At 40.3% G+C, this 25,367-nt stretch overlaps 1 protein-coding gene across 2 annotated transcripts in view; it reads right to left on the reverse strand.

Annotated features, from left to right (window-relative positions):
* Positions 1 to 19,783: 19,783 nt before the first annotated feature.
* Positions 19,784 to 25,367, reverse strand: part of EHHADH (enoyl-CoA hydratase and 3-hydroxyacyl CoA dehydrogenase) — a 48,791-nt gene continuing 43,207 nt past the window's right edge. The window contains exon 7 of one of the 2 annotated variants that reach the window (XM_047876225.1): positions 19,784 to 23,025. In XM_047876225.1, the coding sequence (XP_047732181.1) occupies positions 21,764 to 23,025 (1,262 nt within the window). In that variant the 3' untranslated portion in view covers positions 19,784 to 21,763. The remainder of the gene's footprint in view (positions 23,026 to 25,367) is intronic. The other variant, XM_047876226.1, reaches the window with a different exon arrangement.

Raw genomic sequence — 25,367 nt, forward strand, 5'->3', positions numbered from 1 at the left:
AAAGTGGTTTGTGTGTGTATGTGTGTGTGTGTAAATGATTATTATTATCTCAATCAAAACAAGGGGATAAATATGAATTAATAAGATTAGAAATAAGAACAAACTATATTTCTGATTGTGTGCTTGCTTACAAAAATATAAAGCATCAAAAAGAAACATAAGCAGTTAGCCCACAAAGATGCCTGATCCTGGTGGACATGAAAATTTTCCAAACTTTCAAAGAACAAAAAAATTCCTATGTCACATAAACTTTAAATGTGTGAGTGTTTGCATGTGTATGTTGTAGGTTAACCAACTTATTTTATAAAGTGAAAATGATTGATTTCAAAATCTGAATAGGAAACTGAAATCAAATTATAGGTAAATCTCATTAATAAACAAAAACATTAAGGACAGAAAACAAACAAAAGGAGAGAAAAATATTTTACATGTGCTAGTCACTATGCTTAATTCCAGAAATCCAAAACTTGTACAAAGAAGTAAAAACAATATAGCACATCATGTTGGATATATAAGTTTTATCCATAGAGATTTTAATAAGTTGTTGGCTATAATTCTCATCTCTTCCTAATGAAAAATTTTAAAATCAAGTGTTACTAATTTAGAGATTCCTTTTTTGTCATATGGAACTTAGTAATTCATCAGAAAGGTGGATTTCTGGTCAGCATTGTTTAAAACCATTTCTCTTATATGAGAATATATCCTTTACTCTGGAGAAAGCATGTGCAGGAAGGAGGACTGGTAACAAGAAAAATATTAGCACCTCAGGGCAGGGACTCTCATATTTACAGATTGTGGCACTAGGGATCCAGGATCCAAGGAGAGATGAATTCAAGAGGCTCACATGTAGGAAATAACTTAGCAACGCCCAGGAAAAGGGAATAGGAACAATTGCTTCCAAATGCCCTAATGATATACTTTTTTTCCTTTTTGCTTATTTTTCTTTCAGCTGCCTCCAAACTATTTTTATCTTCAGCCATTCCAAACAGGAAATGGAGGCAATGTTAGCCATGTTGGATTGCCAGTCTAAACATGATGGAGTATGCACGGAAAAGAAAGAGTCTATTTTATTCTTAAAGAAACACACATTGGTTTTCTCAATCAGGATTTGTTGTTCTAGAAATGTTGTCAGTAACTATCAAGAAGAAAATATTATGTATAAATGTTGGAAAGGAAGAAACAAAAGTGTCTATTTTACAGATGGCATGATTGCAGACCTAGAAATCTAAGGAAATCAACCGAAAATTACTGAAAGTAATGAGTTTAGCTACAGAACTGACACTAAAAATTTTGTATATATGTATATATAATATTTATGTATAGATTGCATTGAATTATATGTTCATGTCAATATATATGCTGATATAAAACCAGGGAATACAATAAAAATGGATTTCTATTGTTGCTATTACAACAAAAACAGATTAAATGCATGGGGATTGACTTAATTTGTGGCAAGGGTTATTCAGAGAAATTATAGAGAGCGTAACATATTGAGTGCTATGCCTGCTCCTAATTAGGAAAGTAAATATAATAGTATTTTCAAGGTTAGTCTGTAGATTTATCAAAGCCTCAGCAGGTTAACGTACCTAACAAACAAAGAGTACAATTCCTCTGGTATAATAACAAGAAAAAATCCAAAGAAGGGTTATTTTAAGAAATATAATGATTACAGACTTATCCTACTTTATATTTTGTGTTAGTACATTTTAAAACATAAAGTGCTAATCATGAAGGCAATAGGGCACGACATTGAAAACATAATTAAATCAGAAAAAAACAGATGTAATAGATTCATTCAAAGAGTTTGAGTATGACAAATCAAAAGTAATACAGTGAGGAAAGGAATCAGTAATAAATGCTACTGAGACAACCAGAAATTGGTATAAAAATCATTTACTTATGCAGTACTTAAGAACCAAATTGGAATCGGTTCATTTGCCAGACTATGGCAAGTCTTTAAAATTCCTAAGACTCCTTTTACTCTTGGTATGGTAGGACTTATAACACCTATGTTTGAAGATAGTTTTGAGGAGTAACTTAATAATGTATGTAAAGCATTTAGCACAGTGCCAGGAACATAGTGAGTAATATCATCCTGAATCAGAGCGTTAAATACAAACTAGAACAAACTGGCTAAATGATCCAGAAATGTAAACGGGAAAACATTTATCCCAGTGGTGGAGAAGAAACAAATTTCTGATCATAGAAGCATGAAGAACATTATCAGAGACAAGACGGACAAACAAAAACTTAAAAACAAAAAACTTCCAAACAGAATGTATTATTGAGAATAAATACATATTATTGAGCTCCTAAGTGAGGTGGCTTTGGAAAGAGTGTTGCCAGCCAAGGTAATGGGGGGAGGGTAGTGGGGGTAGGTGGGAGTGTGGGGGTTGGTGCTGGACTAAATTTGAGGATGGTCTGAAGTCTCTGTTTGTCAAAAAGCCCTACCCTAGGGGAGGGGTGTGCCCAGGGCTTTCTTTACATGAACCCAAAGGAACTCAAACCCAGCAAAGGTGGCCCCCTCCCTGTTCTAACACCTCCTTCGGCTAGGTTTATCCAGAGGCCTGTGGTCCCTTCTCCTCCAGCTTGCGGTCCAGAGGGGCTTCGTGTGGGCAGGACAGGTTCCTGGTTCTCCCAGTTTGCACTGCCAGCTGAGCCCCTCTCTCTCTCCACAGAGGCTGCTCATTCGGCCCAGCTCCAGACAGTCCAGCTGCTTCTGCCAGCCTCCTCCAGCCTGTTCAATGGTCCCATCCGTGTCCTGTTTACCCCTCCACCCACCTAATTAATGTCATTGCCTCAGCTTTTTTTTTTTTTTTTCTGCTCTAGTAATCCCAAATTGTATGTCATTCCCACATCCCCACCCCGACCGATACACCTTCTGTATTACTCAGGGTTCTTCAATACATGAAGAGATTTTTCTTGAAATGTTTATTTATTTTGAGAGAGCGAGTGAGCGAGCGGCAGAGGGGCAGAGAGAGAGAGGGAGACAGAGAATCCCAAGCAGGCCCCAGGCTAGCAGCCCAGAGCCCGACGCGAACCCATGAACCATGAGGTCATGACCTGAGCCGAAATCAAGAGTCAGACATTCAAATGACTGAGCCACACAGGTGCCCTGAGATTTTTTGTAAGGAATTGGCTCACACAATTATGAAGGCTGAGAAGCCCAGACCCAAGAGAACCGATGGTGCAGTTCCAATGCAAGGAAAGCCTGAATGCAGAAGACCGATAGCCCAGTTCTGAGACATAAGGCAAAGAGAGAATTCTCTGTGCACTTACTTTTTTCTTCTATTTGGGCCTTCATGGGGGAACCCCACCCACAGTGGGAAGGGCATTCTGCTTTACTAAGTGTATCAATTCAAATGCTAATCTTATCCAAAAAACACCCTCCCAGGCATACCCAGAAATAATACTCAACCAAATCTCTGGGCACCCCAGGTGGTCCAGTCAAGTTCATACAAAAAATTAGCCGTCACAGACTCGCTGCGCAGTTCATACCTCCAAGCCTTTGCCCAGGACTATTCCCTTTCTCTTCTTCATCTGGATACTTTATCCTTTATGACTCAGGTAACTCTTCCAGGCAGGCTTCCTTGACACATCCTAGCTGAACCAAAAGCCCTCTTCCAAGCATCATAGCAACCCACCTGTGCATTTCTCCCCGACTAGGTTGCAAATTTCTTGTGGGCCAGAGACAGTCATAGCTCTTGGCCGTCCTTGTTCCTAGCACGGTGCAGGCCCACGCTCGTCCTGGGGAAGGTTTTGTGCCATCTGCTGCTGTCTATTTCACTGCTGGCCACTAGTCTGACATCACTGTTTGTCCTACTGAAGCTGCTCATACGATTTAGACAGCGGTTCTTAGCCCTGATGCACATGGGAATCTCCTGGAGAGCTTATAAAAATACCAGGGCCAGGTCCCCACCCAAAGCCAATTAAATCAGAATCTCTGGGGGTGGGCCCAAGTATCCATACTTTTTCAAAGTTCCCCAGATGGATTTGCCCATGCTGCCAGGATTGAGAATCATCAATTTAGGACATAATTCAGAGCTTCAGGGCCAAACTAAGAGATGATCGCAATTCTGAGTCTGACTGGGCAGATGGGGAAGGGCACCCTGCTGATAGGGTTGCTATGCAGGGATTAGGGAAGTCAGGAAGCATCTCAGCTCCCTGTCAGGGCCTCCCCCTCTTAACTCCGCCCCCCCCCCCCCCCCATGAGGCTGAATGCTTATAGTTATCACTTTCACATGTTCTTGAAGGCTAGCTGTTTAAGCCCTGTCTCCTGGAGCTGGCTTTGAATGCTGCCTCACTCATTCACAGGCTTGCCTTTACTCCTAATGAGGGGGATGGGGCCCTTCATCTGGCATTACGGTACTTCATCCCTTGGGGCTTTCCCTCTAGAGCAGAAGGGTTGTATGGTAGTAATGAGGAGGGTCCAATGTGAGCCTGAAATATATATAATTTTAGGGACCTTTTTAAGAAAAAGAATACAAATTTACAAGTCACAAAATTGCTAGGGCCTTCCCTAGCTTCCCTAGCTGGGGAAGGGCCAGCGCAAGTGCCGCAACCTGAATTTTAAGCTTCAGCAGGTTCAGAGCAGACCTGCTTCTGAGACTAGTAGCTATGATTTACTGTGTCAGTTTGCACCAGACACTTTTCATCTATGGCTCTCTTTACAACAAACAAGCAAGGATGGGTTATCCCAATCTTACAAAGGAGGAACCCCTGGTTCAAAAGTGTTACTTATGCAGAAGTCACGTATGTGGAAGTCACATATGTGGAACTAGAATTTGATCTAGTTCTGACTGGTTTCTGGACCCAGACTCTTTCCATCACACCAGCAGATCTCAATATCTACAGAGGCTGTGTATGCCCTGGGGCCTGGGATCATCATAAGAGGTAGGCAAATCTATAAGTATACCAAGTATTGTATGCAGGTTGAAAAATTAAGGTGGCTTGCATATGTATATGGAATGTTTTCTACATTATATAGATGCTGTTGTAGTTAGAAATCATTTAAAAGCACAAGTGTTACTTAATAGCCTAAATCGCAGTCTTCTTTCTCAATCAAGAGATATGAAAAGTACAACTCTTGGGGCGCCTGGGTGGCGCAGTCGGTTAAGCGTCCGACTTCAGCCAGGTCACGATCTCGCGGTCCGTGAGTTCGAGCCCCGCGTCAGGCTCTGGGCTGATGGCTCAGAGCCTGGAGCCTGTTTCCGATTCTGTGTCTCCCTCTCTCTCTGCCCTTCCCCCATTCATGCTCTGTCTCTCTCTGTCCCAAAAATAAAAAAATAAAAGAAAAGTACAACTCTTATATGAGCACTTGCAGAACTTTTTGATTTTAAAAGGGATCCTGGTGCTGGAAAGGTTTGGAGGGACTCTTCTCAAATAGTGGTCTCTAAAATGAGAGATCACAAAACAGTCTGTTAGGGTAAAGGAAGACTATATCAGAAATTCTATCTATGTTTATTCTTACCCTTACCTTTAAAAATATCCATGTATGTTTATGTTTCATAAGGTATATACACGTTTGTAATTATAAATAAGTGCATATTGCATGACAAAAGTTAAGAGCACAGACTCTGGGGTCAAACTGTCTGGGTTAAAATGTTGGGTTTGCGTTTGTATGTCCTTGGAAAAGAATATTTTCTGTGCTTTCAGTTTCCTCACCTATAAAATGGAGATAATAATACCTACTGCATAGAGTTGTGAAAATTGAGTTAACGCATGCAGGATATTAAGAATAGTGTCCTGCAATATAGTAAGTGCTGTGGAAGTTTTTTTTTCTGTAATTAAAACAATGATTATTATGCATATATTAAGGGTACATTCTCTCTCTCTCTCAACCAAAAAAGGTGTGATCCTAAAAGTTTGGCAATTACAGCTCTAACAATTCAATTAACTATTGTAGAAGCAGAGAAACAAATGAATCTGGGGCAGCAGATCAAGAACCCCCCCCCTCCCCCCAAGCTGCCTCCTCCTGCTTAAGCCAGATTCTAGCTTTGGGATCTGGGCTAGCACTGCCAAACTGCCTAACTACACAAGAGTTAAAAGAGGCACTGATACGCTGGAATTATTTCTCTTTGTGTTGTTCTCCTGCCCAGGAATGGGAAACAGACTGCTACAGAGAGCTTCCCTCTGAAAACTGGGGGTGGAGAGACCAAATAACAAGGCTCCACTTACAGCAGCTTCCCACTCCCTCCTGGAAGAAGAAAGGGGTCTGTGTGCCGTGGGCCCCTCCCCTGCCAGCAGCCTGGCAGAACAGCTGCTGATCCCCTGCCCTGAGATCCCTTTGCCTCATCTCCAGGCTGAGGCACCGGGAAGTGGCAACATCAGCTTTAGAGAAAAAGAGAAAGAAGTACATTGAGTTTTGCTTATGCTGTTGACTTTTCTTTCCTCTTTTGCTCTTCCCAGGGACAATTTCACAGTCTGTATCCTCCTGAAGCCTCAACGCCCTCAAACCAAGAGGTCAGCTGGTCTGGCTTTCCTGACTTCCCAGATGCTATCATCCAGATTCCCTTCCTCCTGAAGGAAAATCCCTGAAGACCCTTGCTAAGTCCCAACCCCCACTCCAGGCTCCTCTCTCTCATTGGGTCTGCCTCTCATTTACTCCAGATAGATTTATAATTATGCAAATACATGTAGATGATTAGGCAAATGATTATGCAAATGACGCCTTTCCTTTTCTCCATCCCAATTCTGGTAACACTGGGAGAAAGGAACAATAGTGATTAAGTCCTGACATTCGAGACAAACATGGATAAACCCTGAGGGCATTATGCTAAATGAAATAAGTCAGACACAGAAAGACAAATACTGCATGATTTCACTTATACATGTGGAATTTTTTTTTAAAAACCAAACGCACGGAAACAGAGAGTAGATTGATTGGTGGTTGTCAGGGGCTGGAGGGCAAAGGTGATCAAGGTTACAAACTTCCAGTTATAAGCTGAATAGCTTCTGGGGATCTAATGTACCGCAAGGTGACTATAGTTAACAATACTGTACTGTATATTTGAAAGTTGCTAAGAGAGTGGATCTTAGATGTTGTCACCACACATGAACCAAAGGTAATTAGGTGAAGTGGTGGATGTTAACTAACGTTATTGTGGCAATAATTTGTAATATATGCATATATCAGATTATCATGTTGTAAGCTTATATGATGTTATATGTCAGTTATTATCTCAATAAAGCTGGGAAAAAAAGGATTGAAAGATGGGAACTAGAATCAACGTGTAAACAGCAAAGAAGCTCTAATTTTAATCTAGAAAATAAAACATAATGGCTATTTCACAGCAAAAATTTATTTCCACAGAGGATAAAATAAAGGAGGTCTTTGATCCTTAAGTTTCCGTGAAAGCCTCACATCTGTAGCAAATTATAGAATCTGGCTCCCTATACCCATTGCGTTTTCCCACTGAAATTAGTGATCCTTAGGAAATGGTCAAGGGGACTAATTTCTGTATTTTATCAGGACCTCATACTATTACGTTGGTGTATTAAACACTAAAAAAAATCCTGAATCTTCTGCCTAGTAGACAAAATATCTTCATATAAAAAAACATAGGTCCAACTGTTCAATTTCTATTTTAAAAACTCTTGCCCTATTTTAAACAGTTAATAAAGCTGGCTTTTCATGAACCATATAAGAATAAGTAACCGTGTTTTTAAATTGACATGATATTATAATGCTCACTCTTATAGACTTAACAAAATCTATGATTCAGGAGTTCTGCTAAAACTTCTGGGAAAGGTTATTGGAAGCCAAGCACATGCTGACCGCTGAGAATTTAATAATTTCAAATGCTGTTGCAGCTGAAATTCTATCTCCAATTTCCACCTACTCAGATTGTCTATTATTTATGAAACTGACCCTCATCACGTCCGCACACAAGCCCTAGGAGCCCACAGAATACTTTGTCTAAAGTTATAAAAACAAATGTTATTAGAGAACCATCCTTAAACATATGAATTATATTCTATTGCTTAGTTAAAAGAGAACCCCTAAATTGGAATTTCTTAGAAAACTTCTTTGCAGCGCCATCTAGTGGGGAGTGCAGAAAAAACCCAGTCTGAATACACCTAGTTCTTGGAATGATTTAAATTTTACTTAATGAAGCTTGTTCCATTTTCTGACATAGAGCCTAAATTATGAGATAGTCTTAAGGACTACTTGGGTAATAGAAAAAATAGTAGTATAGCAAAACTTAGATTTTCTCCAACACTTCAGATTTCAAATTTCCATATATTCTAATAAATATTCTTGAATTTTGTATTTCTTTTTATGTAATGTTATGGTCTTAAATAAAGAGAATTTGTTAGTTACACCACAAAATGTAATTTGGTTTTTAGTTCTTTGTAAGCATTCTTAAATTTTTTTCAACATTTATTCATTTTTGAGAGACACAGGGTGTGAATGGGGGAAGGGCAGAATCTGTGGCAGGCTCCAGGCTCTGAGCTGTCACCACAAAGCCCAACGTGGGGCTTGAACTCACCAACCGTGAGATCATGACCTGAGCCGATGTCGGACGCTTAACCGACTGAGCCACCCAGGTGCCCCTCTTTGTGAGCATTCTTAAATTTAAGTCACAAATTAGGAAACATTTTATTGGATCATGTGTTCTAAAGTCAGGGGTGGGTAAACAAGGCAAAAGTTAGGTTACCAATGGAAATTTAGTTTTTACACGACATTATGTTAAGCTGTGCTAGACACTTTTTAAACAGACAATTGATCATCAATGTTTTTATCCAAAATGCCTGCCTTCTAGGAGCTTACATTTGGGGAGGGAGCAGAGAAAAGAAGCAAAGAAATATATAATATTTCAGATGGTAATTGTGCTATGGAAAAAAATGCAATATTGAAGAAATAGGAAGAATAGGGGAAGGGAATTGTTGTTATTGTATGTGGTATAGGCAGAGAAAGATCTCACAAGGTGACATTGAAACAGCAAAAGAAGAGAGAGAGAGCAACCTATGCAGATAGCTGAGGGGAGTGAGTTTCCGGTAGACAGAATAGGAAGTGCAAAGGCCCTGGGGTGGGAGTTTGCTTGACATATTCTGAGAACACCAAGGAGACCAGGAAGTTATGGGGCCTTGAGGCATTGCAGATAATCTCATTTTTATTCTAAATGAGATGGGAAACCACTGGAGGATTTTGAATAGAAGAGTTGCTCTGGCTGTTGTGTCAGTAAGGGCATAGTAAAACAAAGGCTGAAGAAAGGAGTCCAGTTAGGATGTGCTTACCCTAGGTGAGGAATTATAGCTTGGATCCAGGTGACCACAGAAGAACCAGTAGTAAGTACTTATATTCTGAATATATTTGCAGGTACAGCCACTAAGATTTGCTGGTGGATTTGATATGGAGAGTGAGATAGAAGAGTCAAAGATGACACTAAGGTTTACAATCTGAGTAAACGGCCGGATGGGACTGCTACTTACTGAGAATGAGACAAGCTTTAGGTAAAGCCTGTATGGGGGAGTGGGGGCTGACAGATATCAAAGAGCTCAGTTTTGAACATTCTAAGTTTTAGATATCTGTTAAACATCCAAATGTATATTTCAAGTAGACAAGACAAATGGGAGTTGTCCAGGCTAAAGGTGTGAAATTAGGAGTTTTCAGTGTGTTGATGATATTTAAAGTCATGCAGCTGAGATCATCAAGAGAGTAGATGTACATAAACAAAAGAAGAGCTTTAAAGATTGGGCCCCAAGGCCTTCCAACATTTGGAGGTGAGAGAAATAAAGAAACAGCAGTGGAAACCAAGAAGGAGGCTAGTGAGGTGGAGGAAATTAAGAGAGGGGTAGGATCCTGGAACGGGAGTGAAGCAAGCTTTGTAAGGAAGAGGGAATGATTGATGAGTCAAGTAGGATAAAAACTATGACTGACCATTGGACTCAGCAATAGAAGAGCATTGGTGACCTTGACCAGGCAGTATTGGTAGAGTGGTGGGAATATAAGGCTGATTAGAATAGGTTCAAGAGAGAATAAGAGGAAGGCAATGGGAAGCAAGGAGAATAATCAATATGGAAGTTTTACTATGAATGAAATAAAAGTGTTGGGAGCTAGAAGAGGAGACAGGATCAAGATTTTTTAAGAAAGGAAGAAGGTTTTTTAAAATATTTTTTAATGGAAAATATTACAGCTTGTTTGTAGACTGATTGGTAAGAAGCCACAGAGAAAGGGAAGTTGGGGCAGAAGAAAGAGGGAAGGGTTGCTGGGAGAACGGATCTGAGTAGGTGAAAGGGGATGGGATCCAGAGCCGAGTGGAGGAGTTGGGTTTTGACAAATAGTTCGTTCACACAGAAATAGGAGGGAAGGCAGGATACATGAGCACAGATGCAGGGAGGTGGGTATATGTGTTGATGGCTGCCTGTGGAAGTTCTCTTCTGATTGCTTCTATTTTCTCTGGGAAGGAAACAAAGACATCAACTGAGAAGGAGGATGGAGAAGGCAGTGATGGAATTCAGAATAGGAGGTAGGAACAGTCAGCCAGAGGACTGGGGAAATGAATGGATGAGAAAATGTAATAGGATAGCTTCCATGAGGTTAGTGGCATTAATTTTTTAGTGACCACCTCCTTCTCTGAATTCCAATACTAATGTTCTACATTATTCATTTCCCCATGACACATTTCATTCTATTACTGTTTATCTGATTTTGAGAGTCCTATCTCTTTTTTTTTTTTCCCAATTATTCCTCACCTGTTTGCAAAAGGGTCTGAGACAACTCACATGCCATAGAGAATTATTTAAAACTATGTACCTGAGGGCTTCAGAAAAAAAAAAAAAAGCTATACGTGTGGTCCAGTACTGCAGCCACTGTTTGGGGAGATCTAATTCTCAAGTACAGTGCTATCCAATCTGCAGAGTTAACATACCAAAACCCACATCCTTCCACCTGGACTGTACCACTAATAAAGGTGATATTAGGCCCCCATAGTTTACTTTCTGATTTATTCCTTAATTTATTCGGAAGCTTGCTGGTGAAGCCATTCATTGGAGACCCCCTTGAAGACCCTAAGAATTTAGGCCAAGGAGATGTCGGGATATTCAGAGAATATTTTGAGACTAGAGAAGATTCTGCTGATTGGGAATTGAGTTCCTTGAGGATTCAAGGGAAGGATTTGGAAAGTTGAGGAAGACAAGGCATCAGATAGAGAGATACACAGAGCTGCGTAGGGCCGAGAGTTCAGGGATGAAGTGAGAGGTGGCTGGGGGTTTGGGCTTTCTGCAGTAAATGACCAAAACAGGGATAAGGTACAATGAGAGTAATATGCATACACGGCAAAGCTGTGTATTGAATGCTGTGGTACACTGCCCACATCCCTCCTTTTAGTACCAAGGCACTTACTCCCTTAGCCCCCCGGGAAGTTGGCTGCTGGGAGAGGCCGAGGACCTGAAGGTAGATAGATACCTTGTTCAAGGCCATGCCTCACTGGGGACAACCCACATTCGAAAGCAAGTAAAGGCATGCAAATTCAGGAGGCCCGCTGAAGCTTTGCTGTACCTGCCTTGCAATTCAACTCCTCCTTCAGCTGAGTCTTGCTTTCTTCATTCCTTTACAGATGTTGTTACCCAGAGCACTCAGCAGCACACCTTCTGCATGGAAATCTCATCACCAGAGTCTCTTTCCTGGGGATCATGGCCTATGACAGATGCTAACAGAACTGGTCCCAGGAAGCAAACTCTAAAATGGGATTTTGGAGCTGCGTTACAAACCAGGCAACTGACAATGAAAACGTCATCACTGGTGGTAAGTGGAATATCAAAAGCTTCCAGCATGCTGTAGCCGTGCGAAAGTTAAAATTTTCATCAGTGGAGAAGTTGAGGTGGGATATCCACAGAAGGTAATGAGAGCAATATCTCAGGCATTTGAGAGGTTTATAGGAAGTTGTAATTACATGGAGTCAGATGGCTGTTGCTGAGGGCTACTGCTGCTCTAGAGAAATACAATAAAAGGTGTGAAGGTCATTAATTACCAATGTAAGATGAACAGTGAGTGTCAGAGGCCTCCCCTGGCAGCATGTAAGAGACTCACCTCCTGTAGTCACAGTGCAGGAAAAACAGGATCTAGCCGAGGAGTACATTACAATGGAAATGGAGTTCCAGAGGGGGCTGGATTCTCATGGCAATTCTGCTTTGCCAAAGTTAGGGCCTTCATTGGGAAGAAAAGGGACCCTGTGACTTGGAATGGGGACATCTGGATCAATGAATTTGAAAACATAAAATTCTGTGGAAGAGAGCTGCCATCCTTTCTAAAGACTTGTGATTCCGCAACCCCCACCCTTTGCTCCAAGACAATTCAGAGGCTTCTGTTCTGCCAGACACATGCCCAACTCAGGAAATATCTTCCTTCCTGGCCACCAGAAAAATAATTAGAGTTAAGTCACAAAATAACCCATTCAGGGCAGTGCTGAGACTAAGGGAAGGTTTTATAACCCCAAGGATCTATAGGACTAGCCAACATGTATCAGCAGAAACCAGGAGAATATGTTTGGGAGTGGGCCCTGAGTGTGCTGGATCAAGGTGAAGGCAGACATAAGCGTTGGTAAAGAGAGCTTATCAATATGGAAGCATTCTCCGCAATAGAGAATTTAATGCCTAGGCAAAGACTCTGGGACACATTACTAATAGACTGCTAAGTAGGCTCTTGGAGGCTTGGAGAACGTGATGGCACATACTCAGTGAAGTAGAAATCCCAGAACCGTCATGGCAGATGGTGAAAGAAGAAGGAATCAAAAGACTCAAGAGAAGTGGCTTCAGGTAAGAATATATATGGGCAATGGCAAATTGCCAAATGGTCAGATGGTTGGTCAGGGCCTAGAAGGAGAAATATTGGAATATAAGAGACAGCAAAAACTGGGGAACTGAGGGATGGACCTCTGGGAATGGGTACAAAGCGTGAAGAGCTGTGTGTTAATATCATTCAGAAAACGTCTACCACAAAAGAGTAATCAAACAAACAAGTAGGTAGAGTGGCCAGGCCTGCTGTCATTAATGATCCAGTCCTTGCCCACCTTATTTCGGGCAGAAATAGCCTGTAAACAGAGTGGGCTTGGCCGTCAGGATGGAAGGTATTCATGAGCCCATCAGAATGGGCTCCCACTCACCAACGCTAATCTAGCTGCTGAACGTACAACTAGCACCAGACATTGTACTGTCCTTTGAGACCAACCAACCACTTGGTGCTAACCCGATTACATTGGAACTCTTCGGTCAGCAGATCAGTGATTTATCTTGACTGAAACTGACACACCCACGTGTGTGTTTTCCTTTCCTGATTACAGGGCTTCATTTTCCGAGGACTTAGAGAGGGTCTGAACCAGTGACACAAGAGCCCACATAATATTGCATCAAAGGACACACTTTAAAACAAAGGTGATATGGAAGTGGCCATTTGACCATGGGTTCCCTACTTTGGTTACATACCACAACACCCAGAAGCTATTAGCCTTCCTAATAGAATAACATCTCTTTGAAGTTACTGTTGAGGTAGCAGCTCGGAGATGATAATCTGTGAGGATGGGGTATGGTCCTCCGGATGCAGTTCACACCCTAAATCAATAACCATTAATGTGGTGCTATGTTCCTAATAGGTAGAATACAAGGTTATAGGAAACAAAGAGTGGAAACCGATATGGCCCCATCTACCATCACTGCCAGTGACCCACTTGGAGAATTTTGCTTACTGTATCAGCAACTAACACTGAGATCTAGAAGTCCTGGTTCCTAGAGAGGAAATGCTTCCACCAGGGACGCAGTAAGAGCCTTTTTACACTGTATGTGCACTCAGTCACTGTTGGTTCTTTGTGCCAAGGAAAGGAGTCACCGCTGTGGCATGGGTAATTGACCCTGATCACAGGAAGGGGGAAAACTGCAGATAAAAACATCATCAAGGTTAAATAGAAAATCTGACAAACATAATTTAATTATTGAGCTTACAATAGAATCCCGTATTTATCAAAGAATGCACATTCTTTTCTAGCACACCCAGAATATTTATAAAAAATGATGACATGTGAGATCAAAAGAAACCTATTAAATGAATACCAAGTAGCATGTGGATCAATGGTTTCCAAACATTTTGGATCACACCCCTTCATTGTCGTAGTTTAGATTCCCCGGGAAGCTGACTCTGTCATGGAGATAAGTGTGCAGAATGTTTAGGGAGTGTTCTTGGGATTCATACCTGTGAAGGAGAGAGGAGGAAGCAGGAATGAGGAGAACTTGAGCTTCAATGCCATATGGATGATGGCCTCAGACCAATGCCACTGGGAGCTCTAGAGCTGTCAGACCTTCAGAATTAGGACAAGAGGACCCGGCACTTATACTCCTGCACTGAGCACTCATTGGATGCAAGACCCCTTTGGAAGAGGATGTGACTTTGAGCAAGGCAATCCCCAAAGAAGGCCATTTTCTGGCTGCACTGCTGGCAGCTAGGAAAATAAATCTCTCATTCTTTTAAAAAAAAATTTTTTTTTATTTAACATTTATTTGTTTTTGAGACAGAGAGAGACAAAGCATGAACGGGGGAGGGTCAGAGAGAGGGAGACACAGAATCTGAAACAGGCTCCAGGCTCTGAGCTGTCAGCATAGAGCCCGACGCGGGGCTCGAACTCACAGACCGCGAGATCATGACCTGAGCCGAAGTTGGCCGCTTAACTGACTGAGCCACCCAGGCACCCCAATAAATCTCTCATTCTAAAGGAGGATCTGAGTAAAGGATCACTTACATCTTAGCATACATCTCTAACATGTAGGATGTTTGTAAATTGGATATTTTTGTTACTATATTGATGTGTACACACATTATAAAACATGATAAGATAGAAATTTATAAGTAATGAGATAATGATGAAATAATGTTAAAACCTGTTTTAATAGGTGACGGTTTCATATTATTATTAACTAATACCATAGGACACAACACACACTTAGGCCAAGCTTCATCATGAATAGTAGGTTATAAATCAACATTCCTAATAATTTTTTTGATCGTTTCAAAGCTCTTTGATCAACGTCTTGCCAGATCTGACTAAATAATTCTACCTTGTAATGTACCTGACAAAAAGCTGGTATCAGACCTAACAGCTCTGGAGTTTTCTTGTTTACCTTTGTTTGCATTATTTGCATTATCTTTAATTGTGCTTTCTTTCAAGGAATCTTTTGTGAGGCTTCGTGTAGTTAGATTAAATAATTAAGTCTAAATATCCACTTACCCCAGCATACATATTCTGCAGTATTTCTTAATATGCTGGCAGCAAATGAAAGAGGAGGAAGCCACTGTGAACCTTTTATGTGTTAGAATTCGCCCTCTCCCTGCAGGATACTTCACTCCTGACAGGGCTGTCTGAGATGCAACCTGGGCAGGCTGACGGTGTCTACATGTGCCTGAAATATTAATAACGATTAATTTGTTTTTAGACAATCCTATTTCTAGTACTTTCTGCCTGTACCTCTATGAGTCATCTGTTATACTTCCTTGGGTAGGGGCACTCCATTTGGAGGTCTCTGACCTACTGAGCAGAAGGTTTGTGTACTCCAGTTTTAGCACCTCCCTTGTGGTCAGTGCACAGAGATACTGCTTCTTAACTTACTCTTCTTTTCCTTTGTGCCATTGTCGATCCCCTTTCCTTCTGATAATGCAAACTTTCTTTGAGTGTTTTTGTCTCTAAGTAGAGTCCATTTGAGGTTCAAGTAGGCTTGTGAGGCTGTTTCCTACTAAATGTTGATTTAAAACCCTATTCTCAGTTTCTTGTTGGGCATCTTCATGAGCTGCCTACAACAATTCTAAGTGAAACATAACATAAAAGTTTATGGACAATTCAATATCAGGTTGAAAATCATATCACACTGGGAATTTTTTTTTTTTCTTAAAACAAGACATCCTGTTTAATGAGACTGGATTCTCAATCCTGCCTGTGCATCTGAATTACCTATGGCACTGCGAAAAACAAAAACAAACAAACAAAAACAAAGACCCACTGATTCTTGGCCCTACCAGTGATAACGAAAGACCTGCAATAACACTGGCTTCTTTACACATGATAGGAATTGATTTCTCTCTTACATAAATGACTGTTGGAAGGTGAAGTAGCAGCTCTGCTCCATGAGGTCTTTGGGGACCAACCTCTTCACAGCCCTCCATTCTGCTATCCCTAAGGCATGACCTTTGTCCTCCTGGCCTAGCATAGTGGTTGGACTCCAGTTGTCACACCTGTGTTCCAGGCAGCAAAATGGAAGAGGGGACAAAAAAGAAATGAGCAAAGGAAGCACATCATGTGAATTTTAAGGGAGGTCCCCTAAAGCTGCCACGTGATGCTTCCATTTGCATCCCATTGTCTAGATCGCAGTCACATGTTCACAACTGGTACAAGAGAAGCTGACAAATATATTGTGTATTTTGAGCTATCAAATGCTCAACTAAAAAAGTGAGAAGTTCGTTACTACAGAAGAAGAAAAACATTGGGGGACACCCAACAGTCTGCCAAAACGTACAAACAAACAACTCTCTAGGCCTTGGCAGGCTTCGGGAATCCAAATGCATCTATGGTCGGGTTGGAGAAGGTTTTGCCCTACCCATCCAAAGGATTTCACATTATGGCTAGAATTAGCAACTGCTGCCTCTTAGAGAAGGTGGAATAACCCTAACTACAGTGAAAGATGTGCATGAGAGAGATTGCATCAGCTCTGCTCACATCATCTTATTAGATGCTTTCAGGCACTCATTCTGCTAGGCTATTTTAAGTTTGGTGAAAGACAATAAATAAATATTACAATTGAAATGCCCTGGAATACCCTGGACAAGAATTAAAAGCTCTGCTCATCTCTCTCATGTTCCTCTTTGTCAGAATGCTAGAAGAAAAAAGACTAAGATGAACAGACAAGACGAAACCTTTGTAAAACTTTGGTTCCGTTGGAGACACCAACCTAAAGAGAGACATTGGCTTTACTTTTGTCAACTAACTTTTGTTTAGAAAGATACTTAGAGCAGGGCGCCTGGGTGGCTCAGTCAGTAGAGCATCAGACTTCAGCTCAGGTCATGATCTTGCAGTTCGTGCGTTCAAACCCCATGTCGGGCTCTGTGCTGACAGCTCAGAGCCTGGAGCCTGCTTTGGATTCTGCGTCTCCCTCTCTCTCTGCCCCTCCCCGCTCATATTCTGCTTGTCTCTCTCTCTCAAAAATAAATAAACATTAAAAAAATTAAAAAGAAAGATATTTAGAGCGATAAACAGAAGAGTTTTTGACTTGAAATCTCTACAGAGTACCCTGGAAACAATACAGGGTGTTGCCCAACTCCAGGGGATGCTATTCACAGTATTTCTAGGTGAATGGCAACCCCTTGGAACACAGTATGAATGGTGTCCTCACAGTTGTATAATGTTGCTGTCCTGCTAGGAAGCAGCATAACTTGTCTATTAATCTCAAAATTATAAGGTGGCAAGATAAGCAGATGGCATTGATAGCCCCAATAATCAAAGTCTATTTTGTTCTCGCAGAAAGCTATTATTAAACATAGTCCAGAGAACTTAGTTTCTATTCATCTCATCAGTGGCTACCAAGAAGATCCAGCCAATCTAAGTAAGCCTACAGTATTTCTGATTTCTAGGTGCCTATTTTATTTTATTTTTATTTTTAAATATTAATGTTTATTTATTTTTGAGAGAGAGGGAGAGAGAGCATGAGTGGGGGAGGGGCAGAGAGAGAAGGAGACACAGAATCCGAAGCAGGCTCCAAGCTCTGAGCTGTCAGCACAGAGCCCAACCATGAGATCACAACCTGAGCCAAAGTCAGATGCTTAACCGACTGAGCCACCCAGGTGCCCCAACTAGGTGTCTATTTGAAAGACAAATGTTAGACCCTAGGAATTTCAGGTTCCTACCGTGCTGTGGAGTATGATTTGCATACACACTTCCGAAACATCATTAATCAAGGGAGTTTAGGATTCCACACCTTATCTCTCACACACACCTGTTCTTGCTAGAAATGAATAAGTAGATAGCAACTGCAGCTGCACAGTGGCTTTACTGATTTAAGGAACATCATTAGTCTCATCTTTAAAGCTGGAGTATTATGGCAAAGCTTCAAGGGTGCTTCTAATATATAGTTCTTTTCAGAGTCAATTGCCATTAGGACACATTTTTAAAATGTCATTCAGAAGCTGTTTTTTTTTTTTTTTTTTTTTAAGATAGGCAGTTTTAAAGTTATCAACAACAACAAAATAAGCCTTTTAAGCAAGTGCATTTTCAAGGATGAAATAGAATATCCTGGGGCGCCTGGGTGGCGCAGTCGGTTAAGCGTCCGACTTCAGCCAGGTCACGATCTCGCGGTCCGTGAGTTCGAGCCCCGCGTCGGGCTCTGGGCCGATGGCTCGGAGCCTGGAGCCTGTTTCCGATTCTGTGTCTCCCTCTCTCTCTGCCCCTCCCCCGTTCATGCTCTGTCTCTCTCTGTCCCCAAAATAAATAAACGTTGAAAAAAAAAATAAAAAAAAAAAAATTAAAAAAAAAAAAAAAAAAAAAAAAAAAAGAAATAGAATATCCTGAACAGGTTTCATCATATTAACCACTGTTGTATGTAGGACCCAACAAATTTAAATGAGGTTTGCCTCCCTTGATATAAAATAAGAAAAAATGAACTCCCATTTCTTCTTTCCACATTATATAGAGAATGTTAGTCCTTAACTCTTACTGGGTCACAGACACTTTGAGAATATGATGTAAGATAGGGTATGTCTTCTAAGAAAGACACTCAGATACATATACACAAACATTAGTGTAAATTTTTAGGGATTATTGACTCATAAAATCTACTCATAGACACTTTAGTTTCAAAGCCCCAATCTAGAGGGTAGTGTAGTTTTAAGAACTCAGAATAAAATCCACTCAGGGACGCCTGGGTGGCTCAGTTGGTTAAGCGGCTGACTTCGGCTCAGGTCATGATCTCGCGGTCCGTGAGTTCGAGCCCCACGTCGGGCTCTGTGCTGACAGCTTAGAGCCTGGAGCCTCTTTCAGATTCTGTGTCTCCCTCTCTCTCTGCCCCTCTCCTCCTCGCGCTCTGTCTCTCTCTCAAAAATAAATCTTAAAAGAAAAAAAAAAGAATAAAATCCACTCAGTGTCTAAAGAAGAAAAAGTGTGTGTGTGTGTATGTGTGTGCATGCACTTTAACATTAATTTGAAAATAAGTCACCTTGCAGACCAAGCTGCAAGAAATTACAGAAATATTTTCTTTTTTTTAACGTTTATTTATTTTTGAGAGACAGAGAGAGAGAGAGAGCGGGAGTGGGAAAGGGGTGCAGAGAGACAGAGAGAGAGAGAGAGACAGAATCTGAAGCAGTCTCCAGTCTCTGAACTGTCAGCACAGAGCCCAACGTGAGACCCCAATCCACAAACCGTGAGATCATGACCTGAGCCGAAGTCAGACGTTTAACCGACTGAGCCCCCCACCAAGGGTCCCCAGAAATCTTTTCCATTGTTGTCTTTTTTAAGATTTTATTTTTTATTTTATTTTAATTTTCTTAATGTTTATTTATTTTTGAGAGAGAGAGAGAGAGAGAGAGAGAGAGAGAGAGAATGCAAGTGGGGGAAGGGCAGAGAGAGAAGGAGACATAGAATCCAAAGCAGGTTCCAGGCTCTGAGCTGTCAGCACAGAGCCCTACATGGGGCTCGAACTCATGAATAGCAAGATCATAGACCCGAGGTGAAGTCAGACACTTCACTGACTGAGCCACCCAGGTGCTCCTAAAGATTTTATTTTTAAGTAATCTCTGCACCCAATATGGGGCTCAAACTCACAACCCCAAATCAAGAGTTGCATGCTCTACTGATTAAGCCAGCCAGGCGCCCCTTTTCTATTGTTATCTTTAATTTCAAGGACCAATTTATATAAAAATCCAGCAACATACAATTTAAAAATTATTCTAAATTAAACTACAATTCAAGGCACACTCTAGGGTTTTTGTTTGTTTTTGTTTTTGATAACAGAAAACACATTCATTCCATATTTCTCTATCAGAACGTTTGATAATTTTATTTGGGTTCATGGGTGAAAATACTATGAAAGGTCATTTACATCACACTAAAAGACAACTTGAGCCCATTTGTTTATTTACTTATTTACTGACAATTCTGAGGAATAATTCACATACCATACAATTCACTCATTTAAAACTACACAACTCAGTGGTTTTTAGTAGATTCACAGAGTAATGTAACCATCACCACAATAATTTCAGAACGTTTTTGTCAACCCAAAAAGAAACCCTGTCCCCATTAGCAGTCACTCCCCATTTCCTAGCCCCTAATTATTCCAGTCTTAGGCATCCTACGATCTGCTTTCTTTCCCTACAGGTTTGCCTACTTTGGAAATTTCATATAAATGTCTATACAATATGTGGCCTTCTGTGATTGGCTTTTTTCATTTAGCATGACATTTTGAAGGTTCATCATGGTATAGTAAATATCAGTACTTTATTTCTTTCTATGGCCAAATATTCTATTATATAGCTATACTATACTTTGTTCATCTATTTACCAGTTGATGGAGATTTAGGTTGTTTCCAACTTGGGGCTCCTATGAAGAACATTACTATAAACACTTGTGTACAAGTTTTTGCGTTGACCAGCCCATAAAAAGCATAAAGAGAAATCTTATAATTATAACAAAACTATACAGAATTTATTTTGCAGTCATGTCAGACTTTTCAAGATTCAACAATTTGCATATCCGGCATCACAAAGCTCATCATGACCGGGAAATTGGCATCATTACTTTATCATAGAATCAGAGGAGATTAGATGTTTTCTAAGATCCCTTCTTACATTAAATCAATAATGATTACTTTCTGTTTCGTCTCCATGCACAGAAAAGAAAGATAGGTTGTAGACATCTCCTGGTCCTGCGGAAATTATCAACAAACATTACTGAGCGCCTTACAAGCAGCAAGCACAACTGTGCACATGTACCTGGGCTGTAGATGGAAGTAATACACCAAGTATGACTTGCCAAGCTACTCTGAGTTCCCCATTCTAGTGTGAAGTACTTGACTCCTTCACTATTTCTCAACTGTGTTTTGCCCACTTTAATACTGTTATGCTTTTGACACTCTTCCTCTCTTTCTGGTAACTACTTCTGCCTCTCCTTGAGCAACTTTCCATTCTCACTCACAAAGACCCTCATTGTTGATTCGACCCTGCCAACTATCTCCACTCCACCTCGCAGACTATGGACTAAACTTCATCACAGCTTTCCATGCTGGATTAATGCCCCTCTGGACTCCAGGTTTGCCACATGCTGTGCAAGATGCTCAGGAGGTGCACAATGGATGTTTGTTGAACGACAGATCCATAAGATTTCCTACCAGTGCCACGTGTGTGAGTTTTAAAGGGATAAAATGAATTTGTGGCTTAGTTGCATTTTTCAGTCATTAATTGATGACACCCTTCTCCAATGATCAAAGCACTTGGAAGCCTCAACTTATTCATGAGTCTCTTTCCTTAGCTATTTTGGTATTAACAGAGTTTATTCAGTGGGATTGAAATAATTTACTCGATAGGGACAGATTCAGAGGCATAGGAAGCACACTCCTAAAGATTTGACCCATTAGAATAATCAGACAGAAGACCCAAAGAGAAGGTTTATCTAACCAATTATTTCTTTTGCTTTGTATTTCAGAGCAATCTTACTTTGGATTTTCAGATTTAATTTCAGTGAAATTCAGTGAGCATCACCTGATGTCAGCATGTAAGGCACAACCTGGAAGGCTGAATCACAATTTACTGCTAGGGGGTCCTGCCAAGCTTTGCCATTCTTTCAGAGGAGGGTTTCCTAAGGAAGCCAATTTTTTCAGATAGTCACAGGGCTCTAGTTGTGGAATATCAAGATTCTGCCTATAGTATTTCTGCAACTTCTCTAGCACTGTCGGCAACCCAACTGTGGAGGCATAGAACATGGGCCCACCCACGTGCCTTGGCCATCCATACCCAAGTAAATAGACAACATCAATGTGCTCTGGAGTAGCAGCTATCCCTTCTCCCAAGATACGGAATGCTTCATTGATGAGTGAATATAAGCAGCGCTCAAGGATCTCATCCCGGCTAATGATGCGTGGTTCAATGTGATAGGTTTCTCTGTAATGTGACAGAAATTCAGAAAGCCAGGGATCAGGTTTGTGAATCCTACCCAATGGCTTATCATATTGGTACCACCCCTTACCTGTCTTCTGGCCAAATCGTCCTAATTCACAGAGCATATCGTGAATTGGGCAATATCTCTCATTGCCCCGCTTTCGGGCAGGAGTTCCTGGAGGCAACGTAGGTCCAGTAAGGCCTTCCCCTTGTCGACATTTCCAACCCACATCCAATCCAGAAAGATCTGACACTCTAAAAGGTCCTATTTTGAAACCAAACTCCTCTAGCACCTGGTCTATCTCTTCTGGCTTACTGCCTTCTTCTAACAAGAAATATGACTGATTGTAATAATGCTTTAACATTCGATTGCCAACAAATCCCTTACAGTTGCCTACAACTACTCCAATTTTTTTAATCTTTTTTGATAAACTCATAACTGTGGCAATAGTAGTAAGGGAAGAGTATTGGCTGGGAATAATCTCTAACAACTTCATGATATGAGCTGGTGAGAAGAAGTGAGTGCCAATGACCAAGTGAGGGCGATCAGTGGAAGAAGCAATCTCATCAATGTCCAGGGCTGAAGTATTGGTGCACAAAAAAGTTTCTGGCTTGCACACAGCTGACAATTCAGCAAAGACTTGCTTCTTCAAGTTAATTTCCTCAAATACTGCTTCAATGACTAAATCTACACCACCAAGCTCTTTCATAGACGTAGTTAACCTGGGTTTTGGTCCTGACCAATGGTGGCTGCTATGCTGCATTTTGGATGCTTCCTTTTCCAAAACAGAGGTTATTATCCCATCGGCAGTCTCTAGCTGCTTCTTGTCCAATTCTATAGCAATCACAGGGATCTTGGCCTTTGCAAAAGAAATGACGATGCCTCGGCCCATTGTTCCCAAGCCTGCAGATAAGAGTCAAGCAGAGAAAGAATGATTCAGTGATGTTGGGAACTGGAAAATACTCAATAAATGAGAGGCTTCTGTGGCAATGGGGCATTTAAAGAGATCAATTCAAGGAATACAAATAGAAGCCGCATTCTTGGTTGAAGAGGACAACCTTCCCTGATACAGAAGGACTGTTCTTTGGTCAAGGGTATATGAGTAGCTGCTAGAACCTCCAAACAAGCTCTCAAGAAATACAAATGGATTGAATATTAGTTAAGATTAGGCACTGTGTTAAGTGCTCCAGAGGATGGGACATTCAGTAATATTCACACACATACACACTATTAGAATTAATAAACAAGTTCAGCAAGGTTGCATAATACAAGATCTATATACAAAAATCAATTTTATTTCTATATACTAGCAATGAACAATCTGAATATGAAATTAAGAAAACAAATCTGCTTACAATAGCATTAAAAAGAATACTTCACAATAAATTTAAGAAAGAATTGTAAGACTTGTACCCTAAAAAACAGAAAACATTGTTGAAATAAATTAAAGAAGACCTAAATAAATAGAAAGACAACCCATGTTCATAGATCAGAAGACTTAGTATTGTTAAAATGGCAACACTACCCAAATTGATCTGCAGATCCAATGTAATCCCTATCAAAAATCCAACTGGCTTTTTGCAGAAATTAACATGATATCCCTAAAACTCATATAGAAATACAAGGAATCTAGAACAACCAAAATAATATTGAAGAGGAAGAACAAAGTTGGAGGATTCACTCTTCCCAATTTAAAAATTTATGACAAAGCTATGGTATTCAAGACAGTGTGGTATAAGGATAGACATAATAGAGCAATGAAATATAATTGAGAGTTCTGAAATAATCTCATAACTTATGGCCAATCAATTTTTGATAAGGGTGCCAAGGTAATTCAATGGGGGAAAGGATAGTCTTTTCAACAAATTATGCTGGGACAACAGGATATCCATATGCAAAAGAATGATGTTGAACTCCTACCTCACATCATTTACAAAAATTAATTCAAATTGGATCACAGCCTGAAGAGTTAAAACTATAAAACTCTTATTAGTAAATCTCCATGACCTTGGATAAGGCAATGGTTTCTTAGACATGATACCAAAAGTATAAGCAACAAAAGAAAAAAATAGATAAATTAGACACCATCAAAATTAAAAATTTTTGTGCTTCAAAGGATGCCATAAAGAAAATAATAAGAACCATGGAATCATATATCTAGTAAAGGACTTGCATCAAAATATATAAAGAACTCTAACAATTCACACAAGATCCCTCATTACTACCAGGATGTAGAAGATGCAGAGAACAACTGTAAGGCCTTGGAGGAGACTGTCGAGCAGGTGCTGGCAAACTATGGTCTGAGGGCCAAATCCATCCCACTGCCTATTTTAGTACTGCTGGTGAGCTAAGAATGGTTTTGTATTTCAAATAGTTGAAAACAACAACAACAACAACAAAGAATAATATTTTCTGACACATGCGAATTATATCAAATTCAATTTCAGTCCCATAAATAAAGTTTTATTGGAACACAACCACACTAATTTGACTCCATATTATCTATGGCTGTTTTTGTGTGCAGAGTTGAGCAGTTGTTAAAGAGATGATATGGCCCAGAAAGCCTAAAATATTTATTATCTGGCCCTTAACAAAAAAAGTTTACTGACTCTCTCCAAAGGAGAATGGCAGAGCCATTAGTTGGAAAAAAAACAAAACAAAACAAAAAAAACAGAAAACAAAAAAAAAAAAAAAACCTGGTCTTAGATGACCATATGGAGCAAGCAGGAAATAAATCTTTATTGTGTTAAGCCAGTATTATCTATTACAGCAGCAGGTTATCTGTTACCTAACCAACCCATTGTGGATGAAACCATTTTGTTGATGAAACCCATTGTGGATGAAATCCACTGACCAGCTTTGGGATTGGTTTTGAATACAGAATGCTATCAGTCATCAGAAATCATTGTTTCTCTGGGATATATTTAATTTTCAAATTGTATTAACTTACTTAATATAACAAATATATTACATTATTTGAAAATGTTTAGTTTTCCAAAATTAATAAACGTCTGCATTTCACTCAGTAGCAAGAAGGCTGGATAGCTCTCACTGCTATGGCAACTTGTATCCTAAACTTTAGCCTGGGTAAATAGGAGGTAGAGCATGACGTTCAAAACCCTGGCCTCCTGGCTCTCAGTCTCAAGCTCCACATAACATTTCTACCATTATAGAAATTATAATCTCACAGAGACAACAAGGACTAACAAGATGTAGCGTGAAAGCAATTTGTAAATTGTAGCGTA

This window comes from Prionailurus viverrinus, chromosome C2 (assembly GCF_022837055.1).
Source record: "Prionailurus viverrinus isolate Anna chromosome C2, UM_Priviv_1.0, whole genome shotgun sequence".
NCBI classification, from domain to species: domain Eukaryota; kingdom Metazoa; phylum Chordata; class Mammalia; order Carnivora; family Felidae; genus Prionailurus; species Prionailurus viverrinus.